This window comes from Acomys russatus, chromosome 1 (genome assembly GCF_903995435.1).
Source record: "Acomys russatus chromosome 1, mAcoRus1.1, whole genome shotgun sequence".
NCBI lineage: Eukaryota > Metazoa > Chordata > Mammalia > Rodentia > Muridae > Acomys > Acomys russatus.
Genome location: NC_067137.1, coordinates 26047747 through 26075644, shown reverse-complemented (window position 1 = coordinate 26075644; position 27898 = coordinate 26047747). Strand labels below are relative to the sequence as shown.

Below are 27898 nucleotides of genomic sequence, written 5' to 3'. Positions count from 1 at the left end.
TCCTAAAGAGGAAAGTGGTCTGTGCAGAGAGTCCTTTCAAGAACCCAAAGGGCGGAGGGGCTTCTTTAACTGTCACTCTAGAGATGATAGGGCTCAGGTGAAAGTTCGCTAACAGGACGCAGGGAGATCTCTGCAAGGAAGGGGAGAGGGGGCATGGAAAGAAATAGGCAGACGCTGGGTTGTCAGGTGAACGCCCACCTAGCTCCTGGCATTTTCCGCGCCTCCTAAGGAGGCAACAAGCAGCGGCGCCGGCTGCAGGAACAGACCGCCGCCATAAGCGCGCGCCAGGCCAAGTCCTGCGGTGACTCGCCGCAGGAAGCCCCGCCCCCGGCGCGCTCCCGTCGACCAGGCGCGCTCCCGTCAGCCAGGCGCGCTCCCCGGCGCGTGCCGGGCCGGCTGAGGGAGGCGGGTCAGACCTCCGCGGCGGACCGCCGGTCGGGAGAGGGTTTCCGGGCGCTCCTGGGCGGAGGGGCTTCGGCCCAGAGGCGGCTGCGACCCTCGCCCGCCGTAGGAGACCGAGGACTAGGCCACGGGGCCGCGCCCTGAGGTGAGTTTCCAGGCTCGGCCGGGTGAGGGGTCCGGCGGGCGGGCGGGCGTTTCCCCCCCGCGTTTCCCCGGGGTGCGCACTGAGCTGTCGCCCCACGACCGCGACGCGTCTGGGCCACAGTGAGTCGGCCCCTGGGGCTTCGGGACCGCGCGGCTGCGGCCGGGGAAGGACGCTGCTCGACCGAGGCCTCCCGGCCCCAGCCCGGGCCAGGTGAGTGCGGACCTGCAGCTCCCGGCTCCGCTGGCCGACGCGCTCGCCAGCTCTGCGGAAGCACGTCGCGCTTCTTTCCCTGGAGGCGCCCAGAAACTTCGAGTTGGGTGCTCTAGGGACGTCACCGTTTCCAAAGGCGAACGCTGCGAAAAGCGTACTCCAGAAATACTGAATGTCTAGTTCGCTGGACGTTTCGTAACTGACTTCACCAGCCTTCCTTAGCTCACTGTAACTGATATTTTTGTAAATACCATGTTCAGTGTCTTCCTAGTTGTTTTTTCTTCTTGTATCTTTTTTTTTTAATTAGTGGTAATAAAAGTTTCTTACTTATTAGCAAAAGTGAACGTTAGAGTGGCCTCCAGCGTTGGTTCGTTTGTATGTAATTTGAAATGAAAAAGAGTGAACTCGAGATCTATCTGTATTGATTCGGGGTTTTGCTTGTTTGTTTTGTTGTTGTTTTTGACGTCGTCAAATCACAGGCTGAACTTGAACTTATGATTCTCAGACTCTCAAGTGCGTGGATTACAGATTTGTAGCACCCCTTTTGAAATTTTTTTGTGACAGTTTTTTGTTTGTTTGTTTGTTTGTTTATTTGTTTCCGAGACAGGGTTTCTCTGTGTAGCCATGGCTGTCTTAGACTCTCATTGTAGACCAGGCTGGCCTCTGCCTCCCAAGTGCTGGGATTAAAGGCGTGCGCCACCATGGCCCTGCTTGTGACAGGTTCTTACTAATTAATTTTGGCTGTCCTGGAATACACTCAGTGGACCAGGCTGGCTTCAAACAGAGCTGGCTGCCTCTGCTTTCTGAGTCCTGGGATTAAAGGCGTGCAGTATAGCAATTCCCCACCCCCAAGCCCCCAGAGACAGAATATATGTAGCCTTGGCCTTATGGCCTCGAATTTGGGAATTTACTAAGTATTATATTGTGGCCTCAAAGTGGCATTTTCCTGCCTCGGTTTCCTAAGTACTGGTGTAACAGATGTGATTCATCTTCTGAGTTGTATTGTTGATGCAGGGAATGCCGGTGTGATAACACTCACGTTAGTGGTAGGTACTGGTGAAATGCAAAAGTCAGAATTGTGTTCATGTGGGAGGATCGGCTGAGTACAGAGTACTAGGAACAAGAATACTGTAGATAGCAGTTGCTACTTGAGCGCTGACTCTTCTTAAAATGTTACTCATTTACTTTATGTGCACCAGCGTTTTGTCTACATGTATATCTGTGCACCATTTTTGTGCCTGGTACCTGTGGAAGCCAGAAGATGGTGTCAGATTCCCTTAGAGCTAGCTACAGATAGTTATGAGCCACCATGTGGGGACTAGGAATTGAACCCCGCTAGGTTCTCTGGCAGAGCAGCCATTGGTCTCAATGGATGATCTATCTCTCCAGCCCCTTGGGCATTTACCTCCTGCACCCCACCCCCAGATAAACAGACAAACAAGCAAACTGAATACTAAGAAAATGGTGATGGCAATTATAGATTCTACATTTAGATTACATGGTATCATTAGGCAAAGAATTATTAAACACAGAAATAAATGCCAGTAAACCAAGGTAGAAGCTAAAAGGAAGAAATAAAAAAAGGTGCTTGTGAGAGGGTGTTAATAAGGGATTTTCCCCAGCTGAGGAAAACAGTTTCTTTAGGAAAGTAATTTTTGTTTGTTTGATTGATTTTTTTTGTTTTTCCGAGACAGAGTTTCTCTGTGTTAGCCTTGGCTGTCCTGGACCCACGTTGTTGACCAGGCTGGCCTGGAACTCACAGTGATCCTCCTGCCTCTGCCTCCCAAGTGCTGGCATTAAAGGCATGTGCCACCATGCCCGGTGGAAAGTAATTTTTGAGCTGAGAGTTTACTGGTAAACAGGAGTTAGGTGAAGGACGAATTCTAAAAGAGGGAAAGGGCCATGCAAAGGAACTAGAAGCCACAGAGGCTAAGAGGCTGGCCATGTCAGGAGTGTAAAACTCACAGCATCTGGAGTATGGAGAGCAAAGGGGGGCTGAGTGGTGAAGCAGATCAGGACCAGACAAGACATAGCACCTTTTTATGTAACGTTGTAGATTTAGGAACAGTCTTTTCTTTTCTCAAAACTATTATGTTAGGTTAACTCAAGCCATGAGTTTCTTTGCTAATGCTTATTATTGTACCCAACTGGGCAGAGTAAAGATACCACTGAAATGACTGCTCTATGGCATGGTTAAAGGGAAGGTTTGTATTGTGCATAAGAGAGGAAGTACCCAGAATCCAGAGCTGAGAGAAAGAGAACCAGACTGGACATGGCCAGGACTGTCTACAAGAGAAGAGAGAATAGCATATAGCTAGAGAGCAAGAGGAGAGGGAGAGGGCCTGAGGGAGCCTGGAGGTGTGTGCGGGCTTTGATGTACAGCCACAGGTATCTATCAGTGGAGCTCTGGTTCCTTCTGTCAGAGGTAAGGGAAACGATTCCTTTTGGCAGATGGGAACCAGTTTCACAACTTCCTGAGAAATGCTGGCTTTCATCTAAGTTCCTCCTATAGTCCTAATTGACCTGGGCCTAGACTCAATTTTGGACCCATTCAGTAGGCGTGCCCTTTTGTGGGTGCTACTGGATACCTTTTGGACATGATACCTGTTATTATCTCTCTGTTCTTTTTATATTAAATAAATACACACAATAGCTGTATAATGATAAATACATGAAGTAATAAAGTAACTTAATTATATATGACTAGATATTTTGGCAAATATCTAGTAGTAGTGATGATCATAACAATGAAGACCTCTATGGTATAATTATGGGAAATAAGTGCAACTATGATAAAAATGTAAAGAACTATATTAGTTCTCCTATAATATTGCCCAAAGAGTTTGAACCTTATTCTAACAGCAGTGGGAATCATTGAGGGGTTTTTAGTAGGGAAGTCCAAAAAGCACACTTGTATTTCAGAAAGGTTACCCTGACAGCGTATAGTTATCAGTTTCAATGAGGATAGGAATGGGGGTGAGGATCTTTGGAACTAACATTCCAGACCGTCCAAGGATACATAGTGGAACCTTGTCTCAGAAAAACAGGCAAACCAATGAAAAACCTCTGGAAGCTGCAGAATGGCTGAGCCAAGCCCTGCATTCCGTGGGCAAGCGTGAAGACCTAAATTTGGATCACCAGCATCCACATAAAAGTTAGGTGTACTGGTGGTGCAGAGCAAGAGTATCTCTGGTGTTCACTGGTCTGCTAGTCCAGCTGAGTCAATGAGCCCTAGGTTCTAGAGAGACAACTCTACATGAAAAAATAAGGAGATAGTGTCTGAGGAGGAAACGCCTGTAATTGCCTTCTGGCCTCCACATGCATACACACACACACACACAAATAAGGTGGGAAAATATCCAGGAAAATACCTGATATTGGCCTTTGGGCACCACATGCCTGCCTTCATGCATGCACGCTACATGAACATTTAAACATAGTACACACACACCAAAAACAAAGCCCTTCAAAAATATTATTATTTAAGGTGTTTACTGGGGACAGGAGTGTGGAGATACACATATAGCAGACATAGAGAAAAAAGACCCTTGGGAAGCACCCCTCCCCAAAACAGTCCCCCTTTGAAATGTTATTGGTGTCTTTGTGGTTTGGGGTTTTGTTGTTGTTGATGTTGTTTTGGGTTGTTGTTGTTTTATGTGAATGAACTCATAAGTGTACACCATGTGTGTGCCAGGTACCCTCAGAAGTCAAGGTGTACCTCTGGAACTAGACTTATAGATGATTATGAGCTGCCAAGTAGGTGCTAAGAGTCTAATCCCAGTCCTCTGAAAGAGCATTAAGTTCTCTTGATTGCTAAGACATCTCTCCAGCCCATGTCTATTCTTATAAAGAAAAAAATCCCAATCGCTTGATTTTTACCAATAAAGGCTCAAGAGCCAGATGCTGGGGTGAAAACCTACTAGCTCAGGGAGGCAGAGAAAGCACCCAGTTGACCCTACTACTCAACGGACATGCCAGAAGGAAAAAGCTCCTTTTCCTTCTCCACGCCGTCTTAAATATACTTCAATTCAGTGTCCCTCCTTTCTACTTCCTGTGTTCCTCTTTGTGCATCTCTGCATCCGTCCTCTGAACTTCCTCTCACTCTCCATGACTTTTCCCCCATGTTCACTTTCTGTCATTCTGGTTCTTTGCTCCACCTCTTGACTTAGGGCTAACTTTATTTAATCCTATTTACAGAAAGCTCTTGAATTAAAGGTGTGTGCTAGGGCTAAGCCATATGACAAGTACTTGTTTACAATAAACAGAAAGCTCTAGGATCAAAGACTGAGCCATGCCACAATTATAGACAGGTTTTTACAGTCTGAGTTCACAGTGGGATCAAATATCTTGTTGTTTTGTTTTACTTTGGGACGGGGTCTCACAGTGTGGCACCAGCTGGCCTAGAACTCAGAGATTACCTTGCCTCTGCTTCCCCACTGGCAAGGGTTAAAGGCTCACTTTCTTTCATTTTTTCAAACAGGGTCTTTCTCAGGGCCCAAGTTTTTCTTTAGCCACATAGCTGAAATGACTTTGAATTTGGGCTCATCTTTCCTGTTTCCCAGGTGCTGGGATTACAGGCTTGTACCACCACACACTGTTGGGTGTTTTGTTTTGTTTTTTGTTTTAGATAAAAATGACCATGTTGAATTTGGCCTGTTGTTCAAACTCGTTTAGTACTACCTTATGGTTCCATGACATGTTAAAGAATACCGTTACATAGGAATAAGTTTTTTGATACTATTGAGAACTTTAATGTTTATTTCTTTTAACTTTTGCAGTAGCAGAAAGAGAATGAAAGAAGTAGATAATCTTGACAGTATAAAAGAAGAATGGTAAGTTAACTCAAGCAATGAGTTTGTTGATGCCTTTGTTATTTTTTTTTTCTGGTTTTCTTGCATGTCACTGGCAGAATTAATAAAGCAGCTTTTAATTATACATAATCACGTCCACAAATTGGTAATAGTAATATATTTTGAGAGTGGTTTGTTGGTTTTAATCAGAGCTATATTGAATAAATTGTAAAAGTTTATTCCTTTAACTGTATCCTAGAGCTCTTCTTTTGATCATAATTACTTTTTCTCTTGTTTAATTTCCTTTCTTTTGTACAGATTGAACCTAGGACCTCACATATGCAAAGCAAGCACCCTGCCACTGGGAATGGGCTACATCCTGAGCTTTTTATTTTTAGACAGGGCGTCACTAAATTGCCCATGTTTGCCTTAAACTCACTCTGTATTCCACACATTCATTGAATTTGCAAATCTGCCCCAGCCTGCTAAGTAGCTGGGGATACAGGCTTACACCACCAGGTCAGACTATGCTTAAAAACTGCTGTCTGAATAAAATTCACTATTACTACTACTGCTGCTGCTGCTGCTGCTGCTGCTGCTGCTGCTGCTGCTGCTACTAGTATCATTATTATTAGTATGTGTGGGTATACATGTGTACATATGTATGTCTGCATGCTACAATGTGTATGTCAGTTCTCTCCTTCCATGATTATATGGATTCTGGGTCTTGAACTCTGCCTTACATAGTAAGTACTTGTACTGGCTAAGCCAACTTACTGAACACTAACTATAATTTTTTTTTTGTTTTTTGAGGCAGGGTTTCTCTGTGTAACAGCTCTAGCTGTCCTGGAAGACTCTCTGTAGACCAGGCTAGCCTTGAACTCACAGAGATCCTCCTGCCTCTGCCTCCCATGTGCTGGAATTAAAGGCATGTGCCACCATCGCCCGGCTCCTAACTATAATTCTTTAAGTCTTGTCTTCAATCCTTAATATCTTTTCTTTGGCCTAGTCATATCTCTTTACAGTGCTTTTCATTGAGTTTTTAAAACTATTGATTGTTTAGTTGGTTGGTTTTTGAGACAGGATCTCTCTGCGCAAACCTGGAACTAGCTCTGTAGACCAAGCTGTTCTGAAGCTCATAGAGGTCCTCTGTAGTTAAAGGCATGCACCACCACTCCCAGTTTTATTGTCTTTTTCATTTAATCTTTAGGACCATTTGTCCTGAAAGTATCTGCATCTTTGCTTCTTTTTTAAGGCAGTCTCACAATAGCCCTGGCTATCCCTGAGTACAGTATGTACCCACGAATCACCTTGAACTTCTGATCTTCTTGTCTTTACTACCAAAGTACTGGAATTATAGTCATGCACCAAGTCAGGACTGAACCCAAGGCTTTGTGAATGCTAGGAAAGTACTCTACGAACTAAGCTACGTCCCTAACCCAGTATCTGCACTTAGAGATAAGAAAAATAAATTGTATAAATGTTTCTTATTGAGACTTAGTTTTTCTTACTCCATCTATGTAAAGGTATCTAAACATGAACCACAAAGCCTGGACTTTTAGACAATATGCTATACATAGATATGATTAAAGAAAAATCATTACTGTCATTGTTTTGGAAAGGTATAATTAATACTGATAATATGAATCTTTTAATAGCATATATAGGAGAAAGAATGGTCTAGGGAAGTAAAAAGAATACATCTAACTTAAAGCATTACCATGAATATGAACCATCTCTTCAGCTGGAACACCTGGCATTATTGTTTGTTTAATTGTTGAGATAGGATCTTACTGCATAGCCCTGTTTGGGCTGGAACTTGTTTGTAGACCAGGCTGGCCTAGAACTCAACAGAAATCCTCTTATCTCTGCCTTGAGTGCTAGGAATCACTATCACGCCCCTGTATAGCGGGGTGATGGGGATCAAACTCAGGTATGTGGTTTTTTGGTTTTTCAGGATAGGGTTTGTGTATCCTTGGCTGTCTTGGACTCACCTTGTAGACCAGGCTGGCCTCAAACTCACAGAGACCCACCTGCCTCTGCCTTGCTGAGTGCTGGGGTTACATGAGTGTGCCACTGCGCCCAGCTAAATTCAGGTACTTGTGAGCCAGCCATATCCAACTGAGTTATATCCCCAACCCTGAGTGCCATCATTTTAGTAACAATATAACAATGGCTATTTTGAGAGATTGTTTGACATAGTGATAAGAGCATAAGTCTTGCATAAGTAAGCAAATTACTGAGCATTTTTCTTCATCTATTAAGATAAAAATGATACTTTCTAGGGTCATTGTGAAGACTGAGTGACTTGGCATGTCAAGACTGCATAGAATAGCTCTTTATAGAGCACCGTGCTTAGAAGCAGACTTGAGATTTAGACTAGCAGCAGGGTTATAATGTAACCTTACAGTTCCTATAGGTGAGAAGCACAAAATGTGGATATTTCATCACTTCTCATAAATTTTGTGCCTAACTTCCAAAAGCTCAGAATCCATTTCTGAGAAGTAAAATCTTTTTTTATTATTAATTTATTTGGATTACATCTCAATTGTTATCCCATCACTTGTATCCTCCCGTTCCTCCCTCCCTCTTTCATCCTATTCCCCTCCACAAGGTCTGTGACAGAAGGACCTCTTCCCCTACCATATGGTCACACCCTATCAAGGCTCATCTTGGTAGCCTGCTTACCCTTCCTCTGAGTGCCACCAGGCCTCCCCACCAAGGGGAAATGGTCAAATATGGGGCACAAGAATTCATGTCAGAGTCTATCCCCGCTCCCCACACAACTGTGGATAATGTCCTGTCCATTGGCTAGATCTAAGTAGGGGTTCAATGTTTACTGTATGTATTGTCCTTGGTTGATGCAGTAGTTTGAGCAGAACCCCTGGGTCCAGATCCGCCCATCATGATATTCTTTTTGTAGGTTTCTAGGACCTTCTGGGCCCTTCTATTTTCCCATTCTCCTATACTTCTCTCACCTAGAGTCTCAATAGGGTGTCCTCGCATCTATCCCAATCTCCTGGTAAGTGAAGACTTTCATTGGACATCCCTTTTGGGCTAGTGTCCAATTATAAGTGAGTATATACCATGTGAGTCTTTCTGGGTCTAGGTTAACTCACTCAGTATGATCATTTCTAGTTCCATTTGTCTGCAAATTTCAGGAGTCCCCTGTTTTTTAATAGCTGAGTAGTATTCCATAGTGTAAATGTACCACAGCTTCTTTTTTTTTTTTTTTTAAGGTTTGCTTATTTATTATTATGTATACAGTGCTCTGCCTGCATGTACACCTTCAGGCTGGAAGAGGGCATCAGATCACATTATAGATGGTTGTGACCACCATGTGGTTTCTGGGAATTGAACTCAGGACCTCTGGAAGAGCAGCCAGTGCGCTTAATCTCTGAGCCATCTCTCCAGCCCCGTACCACAGTTTCTTTATCCATTCTTTGACTGAGGGACATTTCGGTTGTTTCCAGGTTCTGGCTATTATGAATAAGGGTGCTATGAACATGGTTGAGCATATGTCCTTGTATGGTGGAGCATCTTCTGGGTATATTCCGAGGAATGGAATAGCTGGGTCTTGAGGTAGCCCTCTACCCAGTTTTCTGAGAAAGCACCAGATTGATTTCCAAAGTGGTTGTACAAGTTTGCACTCCGACTAGCAATGAAGGAGTGTTCCCCTTTCTCCACATCCTCGCCAGCATGTGCTGTCACTTGAGTTTTTGATCTTAGCCATTCTGATGGGTATAAGATGGAATCTCAGAGCCGTTTTGATTTGCACTTCTTTGATGACTAAGGCTGTTGAGCATTTCTTTAAGTGTTTCTCAGCCATTCAGTATTCCTCTGTTGAGAATTCTCTGTTTAATTCTGAGCCCCATTTCTTAATTGGGTTATTTGGTTTGGTGGTGTTTAATTTCTTGAGCTCTTTATATATTTTGGATATTAGACCTTCTGACAAGTAAAATCTTAGTTAATATTTTTATATGATAAAATACAAATTCAAAATAAACACCAACAAAAAAAGCCAGTTAGGGTGGTACATGCTTGTAATTCCAGCATTCAGGAGGTGGAGACAGGAGAATCAGAAGTTCAAGGTCCTAGCATCTTGGGAAGCTAAGTAAAGACTGCTTGAAACCAGTAGTTTGAGACCGTCTTTGGCAAAATAATGAGAATATGTGGTGGGGAGTAATAAAAATGTTATTTTGAATCCTTCAAAAATAAAATACCTGGGGCTGGAGAAATGGTGCAGAGATTAAGAGCGCTGGCTGTTCTTCCAAAGATCTTGAGTTCAATTCCCAGCAATCATATGGTGGCTCATAACCATCTATAATGAGATCTGGTGCCCTCTTGCAGGCAGAATACTGTATACATAGTAAGTAAATAAATCTTCTTTAAAAACATCGTACTGAACATATACCTTAGTTGGTAGGGTCCTTGCTTTGCATTCATTAGGCCCTGGGTTCACTCCCCAGTACCATGTAAATCCAGCACTTGGTAGATGGAGGCAATAGTTCAAGATCACTCTGCCTACATAGAGTTGAGGCCAGTCTGAGATATATGAGACCCTGTCTCCTAAAATAAAAAGTGTACTTTTGTTTGTTTTTTTTTTCGAGACAGGGTTTCTCTGTGTCACCGTGGGTGTCCTGGACTCACTTTGTACAACATGCTGGCCTCAAACTCACAGCATCCGCCTGCCTCTGCCTCCTGAGTGCTGGGATTACAGGTGTTCCCTACCATACCTGGATAAAAGTGTACTTTTTTTGTACTTTTGGACTATTGTTAGACACATTAGGCATTTATAAAGATATTTTTAGTTATTTAGCACATAAGGTAGAGATTGGTTAGCAACTGTTACATTTTATCAGTTTTCAAGCCAGGCATGGTGGAGCAGGCCTTCAATCTCAGCAGAGGCAGGTGGATCTCTGTGAGTTTGAGGCCAGCCTGGTCTACAGAGTCCAGGACAGCCAGGGCTTTGTGTTAACAGAAACCCTGTCTTGAAAAACCGAAAATGAATATAAAAAAATTTTCAAAGATTTAATTATTTCTGTGTAGAGTTGTTGTATGCATGGGCAGGTACCTTCAGAGGCCAGAAATAACATGAAATATGCTGGATCTTTACCTACAGTAACTGTGAACTGCCACTTGTAGGTGTTGGAAACCAAACTCACTCTTAACCTACGAGCCATCTTTCTAGCCTCCTAGTGACCTCTTTTTAAAAACTCTTTTTTTAAATTCTAGGGCAAGTGTGGCAGCTCCCTTGTGGACAAGCTGGATGGCCTGAGTTTGATACTGGAGACCCACACAGTAGTAACCAATTTCCACCATTCCTCAAGCTGTTCTCCAACTTCCACACGTGCTTCCACACATGCACACACATTCACATGCTTGTGCACATTAGTAAGGTGCGAATGGTCATATAGTTTGGGAGCTTTTACATTAACTTTTTAAGTTACAAAGCAGTGGGCTTATGATAGCATTTTCATACATATTTATAACTCTACTTTGTTATCATTCCTGCCTTTCACACTGTTCTTGTTATCAGTACTGTATGGATAAAGGTCAAGGGCCCTGCTAGACATCCTAAAATACAAAAGATGCCTTACACAGCAAGTAGTCTTTCCCAAAGATCACCTACTTATTAACTTAGAGGTAACAATATTTGATTTATTTTATTTTATTTTATTTTTAGGGTTTGTGAAACAGGACCTCCTGACAATCAGCCCCTCAATGATAATCAACAAAAGGACTGTGACTATTTTGCTCACAGCCTTTTTGAGGAAGCAGAGAAGGTTGGTGCCAAATGCTCGTCCTCCACTGAACAGAAGAAACAGGTAAATGAGTGTTAATTATTCCTAAAGTCAAAACTATTTTTGTAATAATAATAGCTACTTTTTTAAAAACCGTTTTCATTATGTTGAATTTGCACAGATGCCAGGAAAGTAATGGTAGGTAAAGCTATTGCTCTGAGCAGGAATCAGAGCAGCCAGTTAAAATTATTGTATTACTTGCTTGATTTACAAACCAAGCAAATGTTACTCTCAGGAATACTGTGTGGATAAATAGATAATAGACAGATAAGCTAAAATATTTAGATTAAGTCTTCAAAAACATCAGAGACCTACAGAATATGGCATTTAAAGATATTTTATTTTGAGGAGTCTTTGAAAATGAGACAGGTTGACTCCTGGCAACACCTAGCCTGCCTCAAAGAAGGTAATAAGCATTGAGGAACCTACATATGGAGATGCTTCAGATGTGGCAAACCCACCCCTGGGCAAAAATGTCCTTATTGTCTGCCACAGACGGAATTCTGCCTGAAATGGGCAAACTTGCATGTAGGTGGAGTTGACGGCCTAACTCTGCCAAGACAGGGCAGGCAAGTCCTCAATAGTCCCTGTTTCACAAACATGTCTGTCAGATAAAGTGGGCCAGAAGGCTGAAAATGCTGCTCCAACATGTTAACGAGTTTCGAGTGACTATTCAGGTAGCAAAGTGTCTCTGTCTTTTTTTTTTTTTTTTTTTTTTTTCTTTTCTTTCTCATTTTGGAAGCTGCTAACCTGCACTTCCTATTTACTCAGCTAATTAATTTTATTCCTTCTCAAGTCTCTGATGGGGTTGAAGACAGCAAAACATTATAACATAAACACAATGATTGTTTTGTGGTTCTTGTGTATATATATTATATATTGGTGTAATTATATAAATGCATAGGTAAAAAGTTTTTTTTTTTTTTAGACTAAAAGGGGGAATTGTGGAGGAATGCTGAGTGAATGTATCAACCATCAATAAAGTGCTGTTTAGCCAATCAGCTGGGCAGAAGGACAGGAAGTGGGAGGTGGGACTTCCTTGGGGGGGAGGAGAAAGTTTGACGGTTGGGAAAGGGACAGTGATTGGAGGAAGATGGTGGGGACTTGACCAGGACCGGCCCAGGGGTCATAGTGGCGAGTGCTTGGAATATATGTATGTTATAAGGTTTAGAGTAGTTTGTTTAGTTTACGAGTAGATTAGAATCAGTTCAGACTCTGCCTGGCGAAGTGCTGGCAGCTTTAAAGTAGGTTTCAGTCTTCCTTTGTCAGTTATTTGCTTTGTAGGCCTAACGGATACAAAATACTGTAACAATACAGTGATGGGGCTGAGGATGTAGCTCAGGTGGTGACATGCTTACATAGCAAACACAAAGCTCTGGGTTCAGTCAACACCAGCACTGCATAAACTGGTCAAGGTAGTAAGCATCTGTCATCCCAGCACTTGGGAGATGGAGAGTCGGGAGAAGTGTAGAGTTGTCTCTAGCTATACAGTAAATTCAAGGCTGGACTGCTAGGATGGAAGGAAGCTAGGGAGATGACCGTTAGAGAGTGTTCGCCTTACAGACATAAGTGTGATGACCGTTAGAGAGTGTTCGCCTTACAGACATAAGTGTGAGGACCGTTAGAGAGTGTTCACCTTACAGACATAAGTGTTATGACCGTTAGAGAGTGTTCGCCTTACAGACATAAGTGTGATGACCGTTAGAGAGTGTTCGCCTTACAGACATAAGTGTGAGGACCGTTAGAGAGTGTTCGCCTTACAGACATAAGTGTGAGGACCGTTAGAGAGTGTTCGCCTTACAGACGAACTTACAGGTGTAAGGAACACGACTGGGCCTGCAGCCGCCACATAAAAAGCCACGGACTCACAGGGCTGCAGAAGCAGAGGTAGAAGAGAGTCCCTGTGACTTGGTGACCAGTCAGTCTAGCTGAATTGGTGAAATCCAGATTCTGTAAGAGAGTCTGTCTCAAAAAATAGAGGAGTGGTGAGAGATGGCTCACTGAGTAAGGGCACCTGCTTACAATTCTTCCCACAAGAACTGACTCCCATAAGTTGCCTTGGACCTATATAGACACATATATACTCTAAATGTTTTGTTTTAGGTTTGCTTATTTCATGTGTTTGGGTGTTTTGTATGAATATATGTACATGTGTACCTGAATGTAGGCTCATTAGATTCAAGTGGTTTTGGATAATTTAATTATGGTGTTTTCTGTTTTTCCATCTATGAAGAGATATGTAAATATCAACAGGCATACTTTTATGTAGGGAAACTCGTATGTATACAGTGCTCTGCCTGCATGTACACCTGCATAGGGAAGCCATCATCATGTGGGGCTGAAACTGAACCCTTGTCTTCTGTAAGAACAGTAGACACTTTTAGCTGCTAACCTATGTCTCCAGCCCAGCTTGTTTGCTTTTTGAGGCGGGAGCACACGTTGTAGCTCAGACTCACCTGGTTGGCACTTGGTTTTTAGCCCAGGCCAGATCCTGGAACTCACAGTGCTCCTATCTCAACCCCCAAGTGCTGGAATTACAGGCGTACATCACCATGCCGTCCTTGCATATTTTTCATGCTCAGAATCATTTCAGATGAAGTCCTCTTACTGGTGAGAGTCTAAAAAGCTTTTCGCCAGTTGTCCTTTGAGTTACAACATGGCACAAAACTTTTTTCCAAGTGAGTTATCCCAAGTTATTACTAATGAATTTTAAACCATATTATTTATGTAAATACATGATTATTTTTCTATTTGATGTTTGCTTATTACATATAGAACATATAATGATAGGGGGCTGGAGAGATGGCTCAACAGTTTAGAGTACTGGCTGCTCTTCTAGTGGGTCTGGGTTCAGTTCTCAGCACATATATGGTGACTCACAACCTACTGTGCCTTCAGCTCCAGCACGCTCTTCTGGCCTCTGTGAACACTGCACTCAACTGGTGCACAGATATCCATGTAGCCAAAAGGATCATATACATAAAATAATAATTTTGAAAACTACAGTGATAGGAAACAATTAGGAGGGCTTCATTTGCTACTATCATCCTTTATTAACAATGCTTCTCTTCCTTTACTGCCTTGTAGGTAGATATAAATATAAAATTGTGGAAAAATGGATTCACTGTCAACGATGATTTTAGAAGTTACTCTGATGGTGCAAGTCAGCAGTTCCTGAACTCCATCAAAAAGGGGTGAGCAGGCTCTATGAGAGAAGCGCCTGTAATGATGACTGTGCCCTTTACTAATTCACAAGCATACTAGTTCTTTTCTTTCTTTTTATTTTGTTTTGTTTTGGGTTTTTTGGTTTTGTTTTTCCGAGACAGGATTTCTCTGTGTAGTACTGGCTGTTCTGGACTCACTTTGTAGATCTGGCTGCCTTCAAACTCATAGATATCCACTTGTATTACTACAAAAAGTATCTGGCTAGCCATGGTGCTGCATACCTTTAATCCTAGCATTCTCAAGGCAGATGAAGGCAGATCTTTGTGAGTTCAAAGACAGCCAGGACTATATCGTGAGATATGTGTCAGTTTGTCTGTTTATCATTGGCAAGATGTTTGGGTCATTTTCATATTTAGAGCTTTTATAAATAATGCTACTACAACTATTTCTGTGCATGTGTTTTGCTTTTTGTTTGTTAGGTTTTTTGTTTGTTTTTTTTTTTATGGGGATGTTGATCAAAGTCAGAGCTTTATGCAAGCTAGGCAAGTCCCCTATTACTGAGCTACACTCACATACCCTGTATGAAGTCATTGGTTTGGAGAGATTTCTGTGTCTCATATAGCCCAGGCTAACCTAAGTTTACTACTGAATATGACCTTGAGTCCTTATCCTTCCTTCCTTTGGTTTTTCAAGACACAGTTTTTCTGTGTAGCCTTGGCTGTCCTAGACTGCACAGCTCTAGTCTCCCTTGACTTGGTCTCCACCATCTCTGACCCACACTCTCTGCCTTTGTTTCTGCTTCTTTGATGCTCCTTTTTTGTTTGTTTGTTTTTGTTTTTGTTTTCTGTTTTTTGTTTTTGAGACAGGGTTTCTCTGGGTAGCCCCAGCTGTCCTGGACTTGCTTTGTAGACCAGGCTGGCCTCGAACTCACAACCTGCTTGCCTCTGCCTCCCGAGTGCTTGGATTAAAGGCGTTCACCACCACGCCTGGCCTTATCCTTCTTTCTTTACCACTCAAATGCTAGGTTTACAGGCACGTATCACTAACACAAGTAAGTTTTTGTTTTTCAATGTATTTTTTAATTATGTGTATGCAAGGGGAAAGAATGCATTGTACACATGTGTGAATGCCTGGAGGGACCAGAGGCATCATATCCCCTGGAACTGTAGTTAGAGGACATTGTGAGCCAAACTTGGGTCCTCTGGAAGAATAGACTATGCTCTTAACTGCGGATCTCTCCAGCCCTTGGCTAAGTTTTTATGTGTTTTTAGTTAGACGTATGCACATGCATATATATTTCTTTTCTTTTTCTTTTTCAAGACAGGGTTTCTATGTGTGTACCCTTGGCTGTCCTGGACTTGCTTTGTAAACCAAGCTGGCCTTGAACTCACAGAGATTACAGATGTGGGCCACCGTGTCCAGTTGTACATATACATCTCCAAACAATGTCAGTGCTGTCTTTAACCTCTAAAGTGGCTATGCCATTTTAAACAGCCCTAGCAATGCACCAACAATTACGGGAGTTGCAGTTTTTCTGTCTCCACTAATGTCTGTGCATGTCATTCTTTTTAAATTATAGCTTTTCTTATAAGTAGGAAAAATGTCTTATTCTGATTCTTTTCATTTTCCTGATGACCAGTAGTGTTGGATGGTCTTTCTGTGTTTATTAGCCATTTATAAATCTTCTCTGGAGAAATGTCTATCTAAACTATTTGTCCATTTTTTTTTTTTGCCTGTTTTCTAGATGTATTTATTTTATGATTTTATGTGTATTGTTATTTTTCCTGAATGTACGTGCACAACATGCATGCATGGTGCCCATGGTAGTCAGAAGAAAGTGTCAAACTCTTTGTCTGGAGTACTGGATGGTTGTGGGCTGTCATGTGGGTTCTGGAAATCCAACCCAGGTCCACAAGAGCAACCAGTGCTTTTAACCACTGAGCCATCTCTCCAGACTCTTTGCCTATTAAATATTAGATTATTTGCTTCACCCAACCCATTTCCAGAGAGAATCCAACTTGGGCCTTGCACATCAGGACCATTGTTCTACCACTGAGCTATAAACCATAAGAGGTTTTTGTTGTTGATGATTTTTTGGTTTTGTTGGTTTGTTTGTTTGTTTTGTTTTTAGTTTTATGAAACAGGGTTTCTCTGTGTAAAACAGGCTGGCCTTGAACTCACAGAGATCCGCCTGCCTCTGCTTCCCTAGTGCTGGGATTAAAGGCATGTGCCACCATGCCTAGCTGAGAATTTTTATATGTTCTGTGCCCATATTCCTTATTAGATATTTGAACTCAAAATTTTAAAAATCTGATTATTGAGTTATTACACGTATAAAAAATATTTAGGCTGGGTGTGGTGACCTACACCTTTAGTCCTAGCACTCCAGAAGCAGGCCAGTGGATCGCTTGAGTTTGAGACCAGCCTGATCTACATAGGGAGTTCCAGGACAGCCAGGGCTACATAGAGAGACCCCATCTTAAAAACAAACAAGAAGCCAGGCGTGGTGGCCCACACCTTTAATCCCAGCACTCAGGAGGCAGAGGCAGGTGGATCACTGTGAGTTTGAGGCCAGCCTGGTCTACAAAGAGAGACCTTGTCTCGAAAAACAAACAAACAAATAAATAACAAGAAAAGGTATCTGAAATATTAGACAAAGCCTGGGGCTGGAGCCAATCTCTTTTATTTACATCTTTAAAAGGATGAAATGTGCTGGGCGGTGGTAGCACACGCCTTTAATCCCAGCATTCAGGAGGCAGAGGCAGGCGGACCATTGTGAGGTCGAGGCCAGCCTGGTCTACAGAGTGAGTCCAGGACAGCCAAGTCTACACAGAGAAACCCTGTCCGAAACCCCCCCAAAAAGATTAAATGTGAGCCGGGTGATGGATGCTCATGCCTTTAATCCTAGCATTTAGAAGGCAGAGGCAAGTAGATCTTTGAGTTTGAGGCCAGCCTGGTCTATAGAACAAGGTCTAGGACAGCCAGGGCTACACAGAGGAACCCTGTCTTGCAAAACCAAATTTTAAAAAAGGAGGAGGAGGATGAAATGTGAAAAAAAATTTTTTTAACTCAGTAGTAGTAGTTTGTATTTCACCTTTGTCATTATCAAAATAAATCTGTTTGCTTTGGTTTTTTTCAAGACAGGGTTCTCTGTATAGCTGTGGCTGTCCTAGAACTCACTTTGTAGGCCAGGCTGGCCTCGAGCTCAGAGATCCCCCTGCCTCTGTTTCCCAAGTGCTGGGATCAAAGGTGTATGCTGTCACACCTAGCTGTAAATCTGTATTTTTATTAAAAACTTAGGTGAGCCAACAAAGTGTCCCTTCTATAACCTATATACTCGGGAGGCTAAGGCAGGAGGATTGTCATATCTTTGAAGCTAGAAGTAGTAACTATTAGGAATTCTAGGCCAGCCTATGCTACAGAGTCAGAACCTGTCTCAAAAATGAAAACCACAACTAGCCAAGTATGGTGGCATATGCCTGTAATTCTGCATTCAGGAGGCAGAGCCATGAATCAGCGATTTAAGATTAGCCTGCCATACATGAGACCCTATCTCAAAAAAACAAATAATCTGAAGCTTAATATTTCTACTCATCTTTAGTCCTTTGGTCACTTTTTTTTTTTTAAATGTTAAAAACTAATGGGCTTTCATATGGCTCATCTGATCAAAGTTTTTCCCAATCAAGCCTGAAGACCTCCAAATACCAGAATCCAGAGTGAAAGGAGAGAACGGATTCCCAACAGTTGTCCTCTGGTCTCTACACATGCCATGGCACCCACATGCCTGTATTTGCACATGTACATCATACATACACACAACAATAATAATCTTTACGTGGGGTAGAGATGACTCAGTTGTTCAGAACACCCGCTCTGCACCCGTGAGGACCTGATGGTCATTGTCTTATGCATCTGTAACCCCAGCACTGTTGCAGAGCAGAGACAGAAGGATTGCTGGTGCTTACTTGCTGCCAGGCTAGCTAAAAACATGAGCTTTGGGTTCACTGAGACACTCTGCCTTAGATGAGTAAGGCGGGAAGTAATAAAACACCTAGTACCTTTCTCTGGGTTTCATGCCCATGTTTGTAGGTACAAGTACTACCATACACATAAGCATATGCACACACACACACACACACACACACACACACACACACCAACACCAAACTATTTAAATTTAACAAAACATAATCAAGTATTATGAATTTAATACTATTCTAGATAATGCTATAAAACTGAATATATGGCCTTTAAAATTATCTCTCTTAGGGTTTGTGTATTCATATTATTTGGTGATATTACTTTAAATACATTCCATTATTTCATTGTAGAGGTATTATATATCATTTCTATTTCTTGTTTCATGTATTTTAAGTTTTTAACATTTATTTATCCATACATGCATGCATACATATAAACAAAACACCCCTTTGTGCCATGGCATTCATATTAGAAGTCAGAAGACAGCTTGCAGGAGCTGGTTCTCTCCTTCCACCATGTGTGTTCTAGAGATGAAACTCAATGGTCAGGTCTGGTAACAAGCACCTTTACCAGTCCTATTTATTTTTTCAAGGGTCTCTTGTAGTCCAGGCTGACCTCAACCATGTCATGTGGTCAAGGATAACCTTGAACTTCTGATCCTCCTGCTTCTGTGTCCCAAGTGCTGAGATTATAACATGTGCCACTGTGCCTCATATATGTGGTGCAAGAGATTAAATTCAAGACACGCACATACTAGGCTAGTGTTCTACCAGCTAAACTACCCCCTCAACCGATACATTACACTTCTACAGATCATGTTCTTTTGGCATATAGAATGTATATTTCAGAGAAAGTGAAAACAGGAGTTTTTTCATTTTCTTTTCTTTCAAAGGGAGTTACCTTCAGAATTACGGGGAGTTTTTGATAAAGAGGAGGTGGATGTTAAAGTTGAAGATAAGAAAAATGAAGTGTGTGTGTCTACAAAGCCTGTGTTCCAGCCCTTCTCAGGGCAGGGCCACAGACTAGGAAGGTGAGTGTGGCTATCATCTGTGCTTTCCGTGACAAATGTCCTCTCATTACTCTGACCATACAGAACTTAATATTTCTCCTGGTAGAACGGATTTTTTTCCTGGTGCTGAGGGTCACACCTAGGGCCCATACATACACATGTGAGGCAAAGAAAGTACTTAACTAGTGAAATACATCCCCAGTTCCCAAGTCAGGTTGTCTTTGTAAGGTTGATTTGGTTTTGGTTTGCTCTGTTTGTTTTAGGCAGGGTCTCTATGTATCCAAAGGTGGCTTTGAACTTCTGATCCTCCTACCTCCACCTGCCCAGTCCTGGGATTATGATGTTTGCCAAATGCTCAGTTTTAAGGGGTATTGTCTATGTTGAGCAAGCACTCTGCCAACTGAGGTACATACCCAGGCCCTTATATTATACCCAGGCCCTTGTATTAATTTTTATAAGGATTCCTAAGGCCTATTTACCTTAGTAAATATTAATATAAGACAATACTAATTTTGGGCATTTGGTGGGGGCCTCAGATCACAAGTTCCTATTAAGGACAGAATTAGGTAAATCAGTTTTTTTCTCCCTCGTTCATACCACTAGAGCACCTCTGCTAACTCTCTCATAGTAAAGTTCTAGTTTTTCCTCTGCTCTGGAAAAATCTTATGGCTTCTAGTGCCCACCCACTTTGTTCTAGGATGACTGCTGAATTTTAAAATATTAAACATAATAATATACATGATACAGTATCAGTGTCAAAGCTTTGTGACAGAGACTAGATATGAGGCCACCTGGCTTTTTATAAATGTCATATCTCAGTTATCAGTAGTGGGAAGGTATATACACTTTCAACTTTACATATAGGAACTTATAGGTGTACCTTTCAAAATTTTTTGTTTGCTTTGGTTTCCTTAATAACTCAGGGGCTAACCTCTACAGAGAATTTCTAATTTCTTTTAGAGATTCATCCTGTATCTAGGGTATTGCTAATTTACATGTCATTCTGTAAATTTACAGATTAATTCAATGGGCATATTTTCCTTTGCTTCCTAGAACATCATATGTTGTGACCATAACTAACTTTTCTTACTGAGGGAGTAGCTGTGATTTATAAAACTCTTGCAGTAAATGAGCTTGATGTATAATCTTTATAATAATGAAAACATATGTATCTGACTTTGTTGTTTGGATTTTTTTAGTGCTACACCAAAAATCGTTTCTAAAGCAAAGAGTCTCGAGGTTGACAATCAAAACACGTTGTCTGCTGTCTCACTGAACAATTTGGAGCCCATTACCAGGATCCAGATCTGGTTAGCCAATGGGGAAAGGACCGTCCAAAGATTTAATGTTTCTCATAGGTCAGTCATTTGTTGTCTACTTATCTGTTTTGTTTTCCAGTTTTAAATTTCATTTCTTCATTTAAGTCTAGACAACATTGATTTTTGAGAACCAATGAAGGCTTTTAATAAATAGCTGTCTAAATGTATTGTGTCAGTGCATCATAGGATTCTTAGATTCTACTATTTGCAGTCTAGGGTATTGTTTGCTTTGTTCTAATAGCATGTTTTGGGTGTTGAGTTGGGCTTCTGCACTGTAGCTGTTTCTTCTGGCTTTTTTGTTGTTGTTGTTGCTGGGTACCATACTCACACGCACTAGGCATATATGCCCTACCAGTGAGCTCCAGCTCCAGCCAAACTCTTTTTGTCTACTGTATTCTATCATTTATAAATAATTGTTTATCCATTCTGTTTTTATTGCCAGTAGTCCAAGTTTAAGTTTATTCGTGCAAATGTGTTGTCAGTCTTCCTATTGTACACTACTGTCACAAAAAATCCTAAAAAACATGATACTGAGTTCTAAGAAATTATAGAACAGGGCAGGTTGTGGTGGTGCAGGCCTTTAACACCATGGCTTGGGAGGCAGACGGTGTATCTCTTATGAGTTAGGCTAGCCTAGTTTACATAGTGAGATCTAGGCCAGCCAAAGCTGCACGGTGAGACCCTGTCTCAGAAAAGGGAAAAAAAAAGTTTATAGAACAAGTTCACTATAATTCTATTTATATTGTTAGAAAAAGCACAACCCTCATTTCAAAGTCTTTGACCTGTGTTTCCTGGTATGGCTTTGTGGAGCTCAGCTGAGCTCATTTTGCAGGTCGCTGACTCTGGATCTGCTCCTTCTGTCTCCCACTTAAACCATCAAGGTAGAGACACAAGTGGCAGTCTCTTGAGTAGGAATTCGCCTGTTCCTTAGTGTTCTATCTATCCTCTTCCCTCCCATGGCGTCGTTTATAAATCAGATGCTTGTGACTGTTCTGGACTCTCTATACTATGTTCATTGGTCTGTTCTCCTTTCTGCTAGCTCACCGTTGTTTTAAATTACTGCTTCCAGATGGGCGAGGTGGCACATGCCTGTAACTCCAGCACTTGGGAGGCAGCAACAGGAGGATCTCTGAGTTAGATGCCAGCCTGGTCTACAAAGACAGTTTGGGATAGCCAAGACTACACAGAGAAACCCTGTTTTGAAAAACTCCAAAAAATAAAATGCAATAAAAAGAAATTTTAAATTACCTCTTCCCCAACACATACTCCCAAAGCTAGGGACCAAACCCAGGACTTCCTTCATGATACATATCTACAACATTTACTTACTTATCCATTGCCAAGAAGGCTACACTGAAATCTCCAGCTAGAGCTAGGAATTGATCTATTTTACCTTTTAATCTCCCCCCCTCCTTTGTTTTGTTTGTTTTTTGAGACAGAGTTTCTCTGTGTAGCCTTGCCTGTCCTGGACTCACTTTGTAGACCAGGCTGGCCTCAAACCCACAGCAATCCATGTGCCTCTGCAGGTGCTGGGATTAAAGGTGTGTGCAACCATGCCCAGGTACTTTTTAATTTCTTAGTATGTGTTTACTTGCTAAAGCACTTTCTTCTACATCTGTTTTTATAAGCCCCAGTCTCACCCTGGTCCATTTTGAACTCCTAGACACACATAATTCTCTTTTCCCATTGTCCAAATGACATCCAGTTTGCTCTGTATATCTATAAATTTATATAAAATTATTTTATTTTTCTGAATAACTTAGCTTCCAGGGGATAAAATGTCTTCCTCACCATTGGAGGGTTAAGATCTCTACTGGCCTATAGTGTTTATTAAGAGGATAGTTAATCAGCTTGCATGGGCTGTTTGTTTTTTGGTTGGTTGCTTGGTTGAGGCAGGAGATTGCTAGGTAGCCCAGGTTGACCTACCTCTCTCTATAATTCAGGCTAGACTTCAACTCAATACTGCCTTAGCCATTCTTCTGCTAAGAATACATGCAGGCGTGTACTATCATGCCCGGTTAGACTTTGCTTTTGTTTTTGTTTGGTTTGGGGATTTGGCGGGGGGGGGGGGGGTTGACAGTTTCTCTGTATAGCCCAGGCTGTCCTGGAACTCACTCTGTAGACCATGCTGGCCTCAATATGTAGTCTGCTTTTTAACATTCGTTCTATCTGTCTGTCTGTCTTCCAATCCTCTTTTTATCTGTCTATCTTTTGCGAATGGGCGTGTGGGTAGGGAGCACATGATGAGCATGTGTGGGTAGGGAGCACGTGATGAGCATGAGTTTGTGTGCTGGCTGTGGTGTCAGAGAATGACGTGAGAGTCTTCTCTTTTTCCATCTTGTGAGTCCTGGGTATCTCACTCAGGTGTCAGGTTTGGTAACAAGTGCTTTTACACACGGTTGTAGCCTTTAAAATTTGCATTTCTTCTTTAGGGTGGGTGGGTGGGTTGGTTGAGTTTTCAGAGCAATATTCTATCACTGAATTATCTTGGGTTTTTTTGTGTTAACTTTGGGACAGTCCTCACCAAGTTGCCAGCCAGGCTTTGAACTTCAATTCTTCTGCCTCAGCCTCCATAGCAACTGGGATTACTAACCTGTGTCACCAGGCTCAGCTTAGATTTGCAGCTTAGATTATTTATTATTTTTTTCTCATCTTTGTCTTCTTGTTCATTTGTTTTTGTGCTAGGATCTTATGTATCCCAGGCTTAGGAAATAGAGGCAGGAGGATCAGAACTTCAAAGACATTCTCAGTAACATTGCAAATTTGAGACCAGCCTGGGCTACATGAAAATCTGCCTTGAAAAACTAGATTTTGCTGGGCAGTGGTGGTGCACACCTTTAATCTCAGCACTTAGGAGGCAGAGGCAGGTGGATCTCTATGGGTTGGAGGCCAGCCTGGTCTACAAAGCAAGTCCAGGACAGCCAGGACTACAAAAGAAACCCTGTCTCAAAGCACAAAAAGAAAAAGAAAGAAAGAAAGAAAAGAAAAAAATGGATTAAAAAAAATCACCGGTTGTGGTGGCACATGCCTTTAATCCCAGCACTTGGGAGGCAGAGGCAGGTGTATCACTGTGAGTTGGAGGCCAGCCTGGTCTACAAAGTAAATCCAGGACAGCCAAAGCTACACAGACAAACCCTGTTTCGAAAAAACAAAACAAAACAAAAAAATAAGGTTGGAGATACATTCCAGTGCTTGCACAAAACCTCAGGTTTAATTTCCATCATTGAAAAGAACAGAAAAAGGGCCGGGCGTGGTGGTGCACGCCTTTAAAATTCCTGCACTCAGGAGACAGAGGCAGGCAGATCTCTGTGAGTTTGAGGCCAGCCTGGTCTACAGAGCAAGTCCAGGACAGCCAAGGATACACAAAGAAACCCTGTCTCAAAAAAACAAAAACAAAAAAAAAGAAAAGTACAAAAAGGTTTACGTCACTAACCTTGTGGTGGAACCAGAAGTGCCTGGGGTCTGAGTCTCAGTAGTGTTCAAATCTTACCTACTTGGTGTGCTCATGATGCTGTTCTTTGTGGAAGTACTTGAGTGATTTGATAAATGCTTGCAAAACTAAATCTAAAAGGACTCTGTTTCAATAAATACAGAAGTTCCAAATGTTAAAATATTTTTGAGGGCTGTAAATGTAGCTTCAGGGATAGAGCACTTGCCTAACATGCACAGGCCCTGGGTTTGATCCCCACCACTGCAAAAGAAAAGGAAATGGAAGGGAGAAGGGGAAGAAAGGAAACTATTGTGCCATCATTTCTTTTTACAAAGACGTATTTATTATGTATACAGTGCTCTGCCTGCATGTATGCCTGCCCACCAGAAGAGGGCAGGAGATCTCATTAATAGAAGGTTGTGAGCCACCATGTGGTTGCTGGGAATTGAACTCAGGACCTCTGGAAGAACAGCCAGTGCCCTTAACCTCTCAGCCATCTCTCCAGCCCCATGGCATCATTTTTATTTTAGAAATTTCATAGGACCAGCAAGTAGGTTCAGTGGTAAATTTTTTTTTAAAAGCACCTGCTGCGTAAGCCTGGAATGGTGAGTCAGATCCCTCAGTAAGGTGGATAGAGAAGGCCCATCCACACACACTCAGGAGAATAAATTATTTTAACTAGTAATAAAATAATGCTGGGCTAGAAAAAAGGCATCTTAGTTTTGATCAGTGCCATGTGCAATTTCCTTTAAACACACAGTGATGAGCTTTGAGCAAAGACAACTTTGAACGATGTTCAACATTACAACAATTATGGGCTGAAGACACAGAGACAGGGACAGGGACAACAAATTTAAAAGGTAACAAAACTTGGGCTCTGGCTGAGTAGTAGGAGTTCTTGGCCAGCATGCATGAGCCTCTGGGTTCATTCACAAATGAATGTAGCTGTGCAGCTCAGATGGTAAAGTGCCTGCCTAGGATGCTGAAGCCCTGGGTTCAGTCCACAGCACCGTATAAACTGGGCGTGGTATCACATGCATGCAAATTCAGCCCTGGCCCATAATCCCAGCACTCCTTTAAAAGCAACAGCAAATGACTAGTTGTGTCATATAAAACTTACTCTACTCTCTATTTTAACAAATCCAAATATCTGTACAAGGTAATGTGCTACCTTACATTAGATAATTTGGATTTTCATAAGTTAATCGTTTGTGCTGTTTTGCAGGGTGAGCCACATCAAAGACTTCATTGAAAAATACCAGGGATCCCAGAGAAGCCCTCCTTTTGCCCTGGCAACAGCTCTTCCTTTCCTCAGATTTCTGGATGAGACTCTCACATTGGAGGAAGCAGATTTGCAGAATGCTGTAATCATTCAGAGACTCCAGAAAACTGCCGAGCCTTTTAGAAAACTCTGATAGTTTTGATTTCGAGAGGCTGAGAGAAATGATGGTTGGAAGTGGACATGCCGAAGTGGGAGACAGAAGTCAGTGTGACTGAGTTTGTGCTTTGAGCACTACTTAATTCCTTATGATGGGGGTTTTAATAATCACAAGTTAGGAGAGTACATATGGCTGGAAGCCACAGCCTGCATACTTTTCTCAAAAGGCTACTCAGAAAAAAAATACCATTTTCAACTACTAGTTAGCAGATACGATATATTAAATAGCTGTATCATTAATCTTAATATGATCTAAATTAGCAGAGCATTCACAGCATCAGCATTCAAACATTATTTCCAACAGCAGATATTGTATAAGTGTGAGCTATCTCAGTTTTTAAATAGCAATACATTAAAATATTACACATAGCATGTTAAAAGAATCAATGGAATTATTATATTTCCTATGCCTCATCTTCAGAGTTTCTCAGTTTTCACTCTGTCATGGCAAGAGAATTCAAATGTTCATTTGGCAACAGTATCCAAGATGTATACTTTTTTAGGAATAAAATTGTGTAGCTTAGTATAATGTCAGTATTAATCTGCCTACACACTTTTCTATACCTTCTATATGTAATCTTATGGGCTGGGAATGTAGTTCAGTGGTAGAGTATTTGCCAAGCATATATGAGACCTTAGGTTCAATCGACCCCAGCACCACACACACAAGCCCTCAAAATTTTCAAATATTTATTCATTTAAAAATAGTAGCTTCGAAACTGCCTACAGGGGTGCATGCCCTGTAGCTCTAGGTCACACCAAGCTGAGTGGAGGGTCACTTGAGCCCAGGAGTTCAGCTCAGCCTAAGCAACGTAGGAAAAACCCTGTCGCTAAACAGTAACAACATTCACTCCTAGAGCGATGGCTCAGCAGTCACGAGCACTGGCTGCTCTTGCTGTGGATCCAGCCTCAGTTTCCAGCACCCACATGGCAGCTCACAACCGTCGGAAGCTCCTGCTCCAAGGGATCCAACTCCCTCTTCTGAGCTCTGTGAGCACTACACTCAAGTGCTACATAAACTTACCTGCAGGCAAAATACCATACATGTTAAATTTTTAAAATTTAAACTAAATAATAATAATTTACAAAGCATGATAAGATTTATTGAGAAAGGTGGCATTGTATTTCTTTTTTTCCTAAAATGTAGTGTCTTAATGAAGATAAATGATTCTCACCTGTTTCTACATTCACTATGTTGCACTGTCACATATTTTTTGTTTTTGTTGTTGTTTGTTTTTTGAGTCAGGGGACAGGGACAGGGCTCTGTGTAGCCCTGACTTCCTGACTCACTTTTTAGATCAGTCTGGTCTCGAACTCACGAAGATCCTCTTGCCTCTGTCTCTTAAGTGCTGGGACTAAAAGCATGCACCACCACGCCTGGAACAGCACTTTTTATTTGAGAATGAAAAAGAAACATCTATCACTATATGATTAGAAAAGACATTTTGAGCCGGGCGTGGTGGCGCACGCCTTTAATCCCAGCACTCGGGAGGCAGAGGCAGGCGAATCACTGTGAGTTCGAGGCCAGCCTGGTCTACAAAGTGAGTCCAGGATGGCCAAGGCTACACAGAGAGACCCTGTCTCGAAAAACCAAAAAAAAAAAAAAAAAAAAGAAAAAAAGAAAAGACATTTTGACAGAAGGTCACTTAGGAGTTCTTCCCAAAGGGCCAATACCTGGCCAAACATGATAGTTCACATATATAATCATATAACTTGGGAGACTGAGGCAGAAGGATTACCAAAGGCCAGCTTGGGCTACAGAAGGAGACTCCATTAAATCAAAACAACCAAGTCTATTCCTGTCATCTACTGCAAGCATGGTTCACTGTCTGAGGTGGGTGCCAACTCCATTTGGAACCTTAAGTGATTCATAGGTATTTAGTAACTGCAGGAATTCTGTACCAGGTCTGAGTCTGCTCTGTATCCTTCACCACAATGGACAGCCCCACCCAAATGCAGCCTCTACATCTCAGCTTGTCCTCTTCCCAATTTTACTCAGGTTGTCCCTCCTTAAGCTGAACTGCTCGTGATGTAACCTGTTCCTTGCCTCCCATCCGCAGATGGGACAGGGCTGGGAAGTGTGATGAGGTTTTAGGTAAGACTCAGGAATAACAAGAGGAAACCTATGTACATAGGTAGATGTTCTGGCTCAGCTCTTTCTTCTGCAGCCTTACTTTAAAGATGCTCTCTTCCCTAGCCTTCCAC

General features: G+C 42.0%; 1 protein-coding gene across 1 annotated transcript; it reads left to right on the top strand.

The window, feature by feature from the left end:
- The first annotated feature begins 434 nt into the window (after nucleotides 1-434).
- Nucleotides 435-26833, top strand: Ubxn2a (UBX domain protein 2A). The gene is made up of 7 exons (XM_051143208.1): nucleotides 435-547; nucleotides 5536-5589; nucleotides 11234-11375; nucleotides 14439-14545; nucleotides 19390-19527; nucleotides 20706-20864; nucleotides 25481-26833. Exons 2-7 carry the CDS (start codon nucleotides 5549-5551, stop codon nucleotides 25668-25670), a joined length of 777 nt encoding a protein of 258 aa, XP_050999165.1. The 5' UTR covers nucleotides 435-547; nucleotides 5536-5548; the 3' UTR covers nucleotides 25671-26833.
- The last annotated feature ends 1065 nt before the right edge of the window (nucleotides 26834-27898 follow it).